Source organism: Bactrocera oleae, chromosome 4 (assembly GCF_042242935.1).
Source record: "Bactrocera oleae isolate idBacOlea1 chromosome 4, idBacOlea1, whole genome shotgun sequence".
NCBI lineage: Eukaryota > Metazoa > Arthropoda > Insecta > Diptera > Tephritidae > Bactrocera > Bactrocera oleae.
Genome location: NC_091538.1, coordinates 7045510 through 7056380, shown reverse-complemented (window position 1 = coordinate 7056380; position 10871 = coordinate 7045510). Strand labels below are relative to the sequence as shown.

The following is a 10871-nucleotide window of genomic DNA, read 5'->3' as shown; positions in this document are numbered from 1 at the left end:
TTTAAGTTCGAAAATAACTTTTTAATGAAAACAAATAATATAGTATTCACATCAATAATTCGTTTTAGTAAGTATTATAAAGTTTGCATTCTGAGGAATATAACTCTTGCGGCTGTACAGGCAGACACAAACCGTTCGGCATACAAAAATGTGTATTGATACAGCGTAATTAAAACCATTTTGAAAAAAAATAAGCATTTAAAAATTGGTGTGCAAACTGGAACAAAAATATATTATAATGTGATTCAACTCAACAACATAGTCAATATAAACATATATAAGACGATTCTATTACTTCCATATAGCATATTGTAATCAAAGCTTCATATAATGTGTGCTTTAGTCAAGTTGAAGCCTTTGTTTTTTTAGTCATTTGGTTCTGTTAATTGCAAGTATGTATGTGTATATGGTGTTTGATATCAGTTTGTACCAACTCTTTTGCGCTCTACTAAAATTTTGATTTGATTGGTGCGTCAGCTCATCCATACATTCGGCCTTTATTTTGATTTTTATGTTTTTTTTTTTTCTAATTTGATTAGTGAAATTCAGCGTTCCGCTTACTCTACTGCTACATGCTTACATTTAGATGGCCCTTCTTAAAATTTACGTCGAACCGAGTACGGTTTTGCTTTTAATATTTATCGTTATTTTCATATTCTATTTTTCGAATAGTTTCGTTAAAAAAAAATAACAAAATTTTTTAATTCTTTACTCGTTAATTTAAACTTAAATATAATAAGATCAGCTTATTTTCGTTTCTTTACATGAAATGAGCAAGCGCTATCGATTCGACGAAGAAGTACCATCCTCTTCTAAGTATAATTATAAATTTCTAAATTCTTGTATATATAATATTGCTAACATTATGACATTTGTGGACGACAAAGTGGACATAGTCTTCTCAAAAAAGGACAAATTAATTGCATAGCTGCCGAATTAAATACAAAAGCAAATATATAACATATAAAATAAACTTAAATAACACACTAAAAAAAAAAACAAATCTTAGCGCAATTTGAAGTTTCTTAATTATAACAACAACAAAAGTGAGTGAAGAAAATTTTTTTAAAGAAATTTAATGCAGCTGCTTCTAAATTGCATAGTGTCGTTCACAAAACAAAATCTAGTCCACATGTACCGCTAGCAGTTTTATGTGTTTTTTTTCAGATTATTTCCTAAATGTATTTTGTTTTAGATTTTAGTTAGACAATTCAGTTGAGTTGTCGCAAACATATGTTTAACCTAACATTTATCACTCATTATCCATTAAAGCAGAAAGCATTCATGCCTGAGTTCATATTAAATGGATCCATTTTCATCTTTTGCTGGTTATCCTCAACCGTCTTGTCCACATATTCAACCAAATTCGGTCTTTCATCGGCTGACGGTGCAGTTGGTGACCATATTTTGATGTCCTGATCAATGCCGCTCGTCGCAAGCAAACAAATTTCCGGATGCGGTTGCACACAATTGACAATCGAAACGTCTGCCTTGTAGATGGCACGTATTTTGCCTGTATTGCGCTCCCAAATAAAGAAATTCTCATGATCTGAACCAGCGACAATAAAATCACCATCGCTGCCGAAATAATTGGCTTCTTTGATGTCCGTTGTTGTATTGCAATGCCCTACATATCGTTTACTATAGTCTTTAGCTTTGCTGCGCCATTGATATTCAGCATCGGGCAGTTCTAAACAGTTATAGTGTTGCTGCTCACTGCCATGCTGTTGTTGTTGTTGCCGCTGCTGCTGTTGTGATTGTGACATTTGTCGATTTTCTTTGATGTCCTTACGTAGCATCATGATACCATGATTATTCGCATAGCTGGGAAAGCGAGTTATTAGCTCTTTAAGGCACTCGTCTGCCTCCTGCGGTCTGCCTAGCACGAGGAGCGCGCGTGCTAAGCGAAAGTGTGCCTTAATGTAGGCTGGATCAAGTCGCAAAGCCTGATGGCAATCCCGCAATGCAGCATATACATCACCGAACCAAAGTCGTCGCATATAAGCAGTGGCCCGATTTAAATATAGCACTGGGCAGTTGGGCGCCATTTCAATGGCTTCTGAATATTTTTCAACTGCTTGTAAGTATTTTTCGTTTTCAAGGAAATCGTTTCCCATTTTCTTATAACGTTCAATATACTCGGGCAATTTGCGTCGATTACTCGTTTGTGGAGCATCGACGGGACTAATTGCACTTTGTGTTAAGACGTTATTTTCAACAATAGCTTGATTTTCAGCAGCACTTCTAATAGGCGAAGAAGAATTATAATTTGCTTGCATAACAGCCATTTCTATGTCGGACTCTGAAGTTCTTGGTGGCGGTTTATACTCCGGTAAGTTTAAAAACACTGGTTGTTCCGCGTTCAGTAAGTCGTATAGATATAAATGCTCACCACCCATATTTACCAGCAACTCTGTGCCGGTCGCATTGAAGGTAAGGTACGTTATAGCACGAGAGTCGTGCTCAATAAGTTTAGAATTATCTTTACTTATATGTCCGGGACAATAATATGTGACACAATCCTTAGGTATTATGCCATTGCCGTCATCTATCAAAGAATATTTTTTATGAGTGATTATATTAAAAAATATTTGGGCTCACCTGCACCGTTTACAAATGGATTATTGCCTCCACCAACCAGCGACGAAACTAGATGTAGCATGCGCCTATCATATATGCGAGCATATGGATCATTCGCACCAACTGCTAAAAGTTCTGTACGTCGAGGATTAATTGCCAGACATTTGGCCTCAGTATGTGTGTTTACGTGTGTATCAAGATTTACCAAACGCACACCATTTCCTTCAGTATTGCAACGGTGTTGTTCCCGCGTGTCTAGCTGCAAAACTGAACCCTCCTCGCCAGCAGACCAAAATACGAAAGGCGAATCTGGTGCTGTCGCTAACCGTTTGACACGCCCCACATGACATGCACAACTCAGTATAGTATCATTTGGATGATTCACATCGAATACGTAAATGGATCTATCCGCCGCTGCAGTGGCAATTAGTGCATCATTATGTCGTGGTAAAAACTTTACAGAGAATATATTGCCGGAATGTTTGGTTGTTATACTACGTAGGCAACGCTTCCGAAATGGATCCCAAAGCATAACACAAAAATCGTCAGAACCTGACGCTAATATGCGTCCATTACTACTCCACTCAAGACAGTTTACACAACCTTGATGACCACGTAGTATAGTCTCCTGTTCGAGTCGATCAATGTATGCTGATGACACTTGCAACCGTCGTTGCACATATCTATCCATATCTCCGTATTGACGTTCAAGAATTAATGCTGTGGCATTAGTGCGTCGCAAATCGTCCACGTCGTATTGGTAACGCGACCAGCGCGAACCAAACATTATTTGAAAATTTAACTTGTTTTGCTCCGCTTTGTACTATGTTATTTAGTTTGAAGAGACTGTCAGCTGTTCCCTTCTTTTCAGTTTTTTTGTTTAATGAGTAAGTGATGTTTACGCTATTAATCAAGTATCAATATTAAATAATTTTTAAATCATACTGTTATCGCCAACAGTTGGTTATCACTTTTAAGTTTCATTTACCTTATTGTTGTTGTAGCAATTCGTATTCTTTGACTTTTTGTCGGAAAAACAAATTACAAGTTCCTCCGTTGTTCGATCTTTTAAAAACTAGACGTATTCACAAATTGCTTTCTTTTCACTCAAATTTTTTAAGACAGACACCAATTTGAGATGTTTTGATATTTTTCAACTGCTGTATAAATCATTTTTTCTATATTTTGATATACAACGCGAAAAGTTGTAATTAAATTTACCTTTACTCAAAATAATTCTTCTATACGACGTCCTTTTTGTTTTATTTTGGTTTTAATTGCTGTAGTTGCCAGCTTAACCAATAAACGATAAATATGGTGTCGTATACATTTGAAGACAATAAATATGTGTTTACGTTTTTTATTTCCAAATAAAATTATATATTTCTCTTTGCAAAAATTTTATAGTGTAATAAACGTACACAAAGATTTCATGATTGTTTAATTAAAAAAATATTTGTATCAGTGGCACCTTATGTTGAATCTAAAATAACATTTCGCTACAGTCGATACAAAAATTACGTACTCATTGCCGTGTGAATAATATGATGTTGAATAGGTTATAGGGATATCAGATTTTTTTTATACCGAATATAATTGCGGGGAATCGAGTTTTGACTCATATAAGTTGTTCTATAAATGATATAATGGATTAGGGGTAGTCAAAAATTTCAAAAAAATTATTTTTTAGTGTTTTCTTACAGTATAATGTTTTAGAAAAATTCTCTGAAAATTTGAAGTATATCCAATAAGTACTTTTCAAGTTATTTAATAACTAGCAAAGGGTTCTCGTTATACAGCTATTTCAAAGCATGAGAAAACCAGTATCTCATCGAAGAATATTTGTTTTTTTTTTTTGTAATTTCGATTTTATTATAAACAGTTAATTTTTTCCCGAAAATCTGAAAAAAAAATTCCTGACACAGCTATATTAATAATTTAAAAAAAAGCAGTTTTGATCAGGTACTAGATTATCCATGAATAAGACTATTTTTTTGTCCGATTGATTTAAGATGCGTCTCCTCGAATCTCCTCGGAGGAGAAATTGAGCCATTAAGGCTGTAGAGTGCCGATTACGCCGCCATTGCTTTTTTGAAAACCTTCCGAACCTGCATGCCGGGAAATACCAACAACTAAATTACAAATAAAACCCAATTTTTTTTTTGTTAAGACTATACTATGTATCTTTATTAAGATTTGGTTTATATAAAATTGGTATAAATTTTGTACACAATAATTCTTACATCACTACAATTCTTAAATACATTACAACTGTTGTTCCATGAAATCTATGAAGCTTCTGCTTAGTAAAAACAACACGGCAAATCTGTTTTTTTTCTTTTTTATAGAAGACTGTTGAAGAAACTTCATTGTATCAATATCTAGGTGCTTATATACAAAGATACAACTTATTAATTAAAAAATTAGTCTTATCCTTTACTATAACCTCTAAAGCTATATACTTGTATGTACATACATACAAAATTTATTCGACTTATCGTTCTATTATTTGTTGTAGCAAGTCCACACTGTGGGCACAAAGTAGTCCGTCCAACTATCATAAGTTCTTGGACAATTTTGGCGCGCATAATATTCTATACTATATAAGGAAAATAATAAGCCATTGCCGAAGATTAACGTGAACCATACCACGAAGTTACCAACTCTCTTGGACGCGTTACGGAAGAGAAATACCAAAAGCACAGCAAATCCGCCAAAGAAACAAAACAACACTGGAAAGAATAGTCTTAACGCAAATCCGATTATATGTTCGTGCACCAATGCCGACGTATAGAAAACCATTAACGATGCCGGTAACTTTGAGCCCTTAAACAGGTGATTATAAGATTCCTTATAGATATACTCATAAAGCCAATCATGCACCACAACATTCCAATTACGGAAGTACGCATCATATGTTGATGATGTCCACCAATCCCTATAGAACATGCGATCGCCGAAGCGTAACAATTCCGCGGTGAAATTCAACCAAGAATGTAAAACCAGATAGAAACCGCATAAAAAGATGATATTGTTGGGCATAACCATGCTGTGTAGTTTAATGACGAAAGTGCGCAGACTCAATTCCTCAAGTCCAATATTTCCGTACTGTACCTTAATGTAACGTTCAAATATATAACTGTAAAGGAATGCTACTGCAATCACTTCCATGAAACGCGCCAAGGCGAATTTCCAACGAATGTGCGTTGTGCGCGGATAGCTATCGCGATAGAGAAGTGTCGGTGCGAAGAGGAAGTATAAGTAGGAACTAAAGCTTGGCAGGTGTATGGCTTGTGACGCCTGCTGAGCATTATTTACGTCATCTACATCACTTGTTATCGCATCTGTTTTCAGTTTGCCGGCGAGCACGCGTCCAGCATTCGTACGTACAAAGGCATGCATCTTCATTAGCAATCTCGTGGACTCGAGCAGCAAAACGGAGGCGGTTATAAATGTTAAATCCAACTTAAGGCAAAGTACCGAAGCTACATAACCGAACAGTAGCTGTGAGCTGATGTATGTTATTAGGCAGGAATGTGACCAGAAACTTTGGAGCGCCGCTGAAAAGTACAAACAAAGTCCTCATTAATTATTATGTATGAAAGAAATAAGTTTCTATAGTTTCCAGTGCGGAATATATTCTTAATTGCCAACTTGGCTTTGACTTATTATTATCGAAAAAAATCCAAGTCTCCAGGTTGATTTTCCTTTAAACCGAAACTTAATTTTTAGAAACTTATAATTTTTTTTTCAAGCCTACGTTCCTTTCCTTTACGTTCAATACTTTTAAGAAGTGTAGAATCGACTCCTTAGGGCGTAAGAGAATACCGCTAGAGAGTGCAGTGCTGATTTTTTCTCTTTCGACCCAACTGAGATTTATTGGGCTAAGTTGTGGATTAGAGTTCGCAAGACCTTTTATTGTGTGGTTCCCTGAAGATTTGTGGCAATAAGTAACTATCGTTCGAAAAATCATCAGACAATATAATCCAGTAACGGATTAATGCCGCAGAGTGATTGGAAATCAAACCATTTGGATCCGCGACTAATCCGACCTTCGTGGAATCTGCGAGTAAGCGCGTTGGATGTTTGAACCATATTACTATACCGAGTTGGTTTGATTAACGATTTTTGATAAACTGTCATACGTTGCTTATTTTTACATTTTAAGAATCTTGATAAAAAGCTTTTTAAGAAAACTACGGATGAGTGTTATTTAGATCTGATTAATATATTGGTAAAGACAAAACCAGATGCACAATTAAATGCTTCGTTGAGTTTGAACTCAGCTGCATACTCTTACTATATACGCTCACTCGCTTGATGATCTTACAAGTTTTTCAAAGTAACTCTCTTTTGAACGTATATTTCGCGTAATTGGATCGGAAGCAGCACCTGATAATGTTTGACATTTAAAAAAAATACCTCACTTCTAACTGGGTATCAGAAATTAGCAGTGGGTTCCAAGCATGCTAGTTATACTCAGCTAAAAAATATTATATTTAACTATTCTACTCACGTTGCCTAGCCAATTTGACACGCACATTAGTCCACATTTTGAAGGCGTAATAGAGCAGCAATACGACAGCATGTTCCAATAACCAAATGGCAAGTACATATTCAATTTTCACCAGTGACGATTTAAAGGTGCCCAAACCGAAGTACACTCTGCAAACAAGCAAATAAAACTTTAGCATAGTCATGTTTTTATTAATATAATATAATCACAAAATTACTGACCTTCCCTCGGCCAAATAATCATATGAAATGCTTTGTATGAGTAGCATCACCAATATCGCGACAAATATGTGATAAATGGTGCGCATGTGGTCGACCTCCAGTAATGCCGTGAGATACGATTCGCGCATTATGAACACTTTGTGGGGCAGCGGTCGAGGTTGCTTTTTATGCTCGCCTGATAATTTGTTGTCCGTTCTTTTGGAATTGATTTCTGCGCATCTTTCAGTAGGTACATTGCCATTGGCTGTTTGGGTGTCATCCGTCACTGCAATACGATTACTCCATGTGTTCGTGTTTTGTGAGTTGGCGAAGCCTCTGAATTCGTTTTGTTGGAGTTCGTGTTGACGCATTTCCTGCACAACAACTTCGATTTCTTCGTTTATACACTTTTTGAAATCCTTAAGTAGACTATCTTGCAAGTGCTGTAAACGTTCCCGGAGGTAGTCGAGTTCGTAAGCGCTGTTAGACGTTTGCGACGTAACTGCAAAAGCGTTGAAGGGTTAAAGCTTACTAATTTTAGTAATAAATTTTTAATTTTAACGTGCGATAACTAAGTTGCATTCAAGTAAAATTGCTTGACGATGTTAGAATTCATGAAGCGAGCCTGTAAGAAGGTTCCATAACAGCATCAAATACAAAAAAAGCGAATAACAGGCTTTAATTGATTTAGCTTAAAAACTTTTGGTACTTGAGAATGTTTAAAGTGTGTTTCTAAATATCTAAATTTAACTAGTTTAGAAGCTTGCAGAACTTAAAATGGGTTAAGGGTGTGCCTAGAGTATCATCTGCTTATACTAAAAAGTTCAAAACGCACACCTAGTGAAATGTTTATAAAATCGATTTTTTTCATATTTCGATACTTTATACCTTTTAAAGGTTAACACACTAAATTTTTAAATCGTTATCTCAAATGGTTATTGAGTTACAGCCATCTAAAGTGTAGCTGCTCAGTCCGAACAGTTTAATCAGCTTTTTTAATTATATTTTTTTCTAGCTGTGTCTCTCAAAGGCTTGAAGGCTTTCGCCGTAATTCGTAATATATTTGCGCAAAACTGATAAACTTAAACACACTCTCATTAGATCAAAATGCTTTCAAAAAATTTCTAAGACACACCTCCCTGTTATGATTTAATGTCTTGATAACGGTTATCGTCGTAAAAGCGCGCGTTGTGCCATGACTGTCATTTTATTGGTCCTGTATTCGAGTTCCGTTCGAAGAAAAAATGAAATTTAATTATTTTTTACTTAAATGAGAAATATGGAGTTTGAAAATGGCGATTTGGTGGAAACCACGCTCGCAAGAATAAAATAAAGCAAGAAAAAACGTTAACTTCGGCTGCACCGAAGCTATAATATCCTTCACAAATAAAAAAGTTTCTATACAAGAACTTGATTGCGATCGTTCAGCTTGTATGTCAGCTATATGCAAAAGTTGAAAAAGAGCTGAACAATTTTTACGGAGATTGCACCCTTGCATCAGACAATTCCGACAAATGAGCAGCTTCTTAAGGAGAAAAGAACGTTTGCAAATATTCTGATCGTTGTATGAAAAACTAAATGAATTGTTCGCGTATATCCAGGCACCTAAATCGACTCCGCTCGTCAAGCGGTTAATTTTTTTATACATGTATGTACTTTATAGGGTCTCCGTCGTTTCCTTCTAGGTGTTACAAACTTTGTGGAAAACTTAATATACACTGTTCAGGGTATAATAAAATGTTAAACAGCTGACGGCTGTAACAGCTGATTGTAGATGCAAATTTTCCATTGAGGCCGAAAAAAATGCGTACATTTAAATACTGCACGTTAATATGTATATTTTTGGACTTTCAAATATATATGTATAATATATATTTTTTGTAATTTTCGATTTTCGTCAGTTTATTTTGGATGTCACTACACTTTTAGGAGGTCGCCCATTGTCACATATAAATTTATGTACATATCATTAGATTAAATATATAATATATAGTCGAATTTGTGTATTTCCGCACTTACACACATACAGACATAAGTGCCGATTCTTACATATTTGTTGTCTTATTATGAAATGTCGGTGATTGTTCACTTTTTGTGGTTGTAAAGATTATCCACATACTTTTATGGCTTGATTTATGTACTAATATTATCAATAACGGCTATAAAACTTAATTATTTTGAGTACATTTCTGTGTGTATGTATATATATGTTCTAAAATGTTTTCGGGTACACCGCGATCTGCTTATGTTCCATGTTTATTTTTTGATTAATATTAGCTATTTTTATTTAAATATTGAACTTTTTTTTCATTGAAATGCTGTTGCTTCTGCTTACCTTTTTGCATTGCAGCACCATTTTGGTGTGTACTAGTTTGATTTTGGTTTTGATTTTGCCGCTGTTGTGCACTTTCTACTTTTTCTTCCGACATTTTTATCCCTAATCACGCTTCTTTTTCTATAAAAAATTTGCGATCACTAATAATACGCTCATAAACACGCGCGCAACCGCTTTAAAGACCAACCAACACTGTTGTTCAGCTAAAGAAAAAAGCGATTTCTGTTGCCGCTGACAATTTAGATCGGTTTGCGAGTCGGGAGATAGCACTGCTTCCTTTCTTTATGATGCGTTGATTGATAGTCTGCGCGTATTGATGTGCCAGCAGAGAGACGTTTCGGTTTTATACCCCAACAACGACTGGCGATAGCGATCGATGATTACTTAGTACATTGATATGTACATATATATAGATTATTGTAATCGCTGTTTAATACATTCACTTATTTCATTTATCGGCTTGTTGTTAGTGTTCATTTGTACTCAGTTTTCCTTCTTCTGGATTATGTACCCGCTCTCTTCAAGTACACGCATATGTTGCTGGTTTGCGGTTTCAGTTCTTTTGGAGCGACGACGTGTTTGCGATTAGCCAACTGTCAGTACTATATATAACAATACAAGGGTGGCTGAATACCTACATATATCAAAAAGTACAACAACAAAGGGTTAATGTCAATTTAATAAAAAATAAAAAGACTATAATACCCTTTACAACTTGATCGGTCAATTTGTTTGGCAGCTATATGCTTTAGTGACTCAATCTGAACCATTTCTTTGGACATTGCAACGTTGCCTTGGACACTAAACTATGCCAGATTTGGTGAAGATATCTCGTCAAATAAAAAAACTTTCTAAACAAGCACTTGATTCCGATCGTTCAGTTTGTATGGCAGCTTCTTGGCGCGAAAAGTACAGTACGGGTGCAGAATTTCAGATTCATATCTCAAAAACTAAGGGACTAGTTCGCATATATACAGACGGACAGACAGATGGACTTGGCTAAATCGACTCAATCACGCTGATCATACTTTATATATCCCACTAAACAATTTTGACAGCTCTTTACACATGGATTGGAAGAATATTGCAGAGTTGACAGTACTTTGCAAAATAAAAGTTTCAAGCCATCCCTGTAAAACTCACTCTCGTGGTATCTATCATCGACAGGCGAATCTGTCAAACATATTTTTGTAACAGTTATTTAGTCAAAAAGTTAAAAATTTCTTGTTCATAAAAAAAA

At 35.4% G+C, this 10871-nt stretch overlaps 2 protein-coding genes across 2 annotated transcripts; both read right to left on the bottom strand.

Annotated features, from left to right (window-relative positions):
- Positions 1-3858, bottom strand: adp (WD and tetratricopeptide repeats 1). Its single transcript, XM_070108114.1, has 3 exons — positions 3569-3858; positions 2602-3483; positions 1-2548 (listed from the first exon to the last, which is right to left on the bottom strand). Exons 2-3 carry the CDS (start codon positions 3365-3367, stop codon positions 1260-1262), a joined length of 2055 nt encoding a protein of 684 aa, XP_069964215.1. The 5' UTR covers positions 3368-3483; positions 3569-3858; the 3' UTR covers positions 1-1259.
- Positions 3859-4760: 902 nt separating this feature from the next.
- Positions 4761-10006, bottom strand: LOC106626771 (sterol O-acyltransferase 1). Its single transcript, XM_014246602.3, has 4 exons — positions 9632-10006; positions 7318-7798; positions 7097-7245; positions 4761-6140 (listed from the first exon to the last, which is right to left on the bottom strand). The coding sequence occupies exons 1-4, from the start codon at positions 9723-9725 to the stop codon at positions 5086-5088; spliced, it is 1779 nt and encodes a 592-aa protein (XP_014102077.2). The 5' UTR covers positions 9726-10006; the 3' UTR covers positions 4761-5085.
- Positions 10007-10871: the final 865 nt, after the last annotated feature.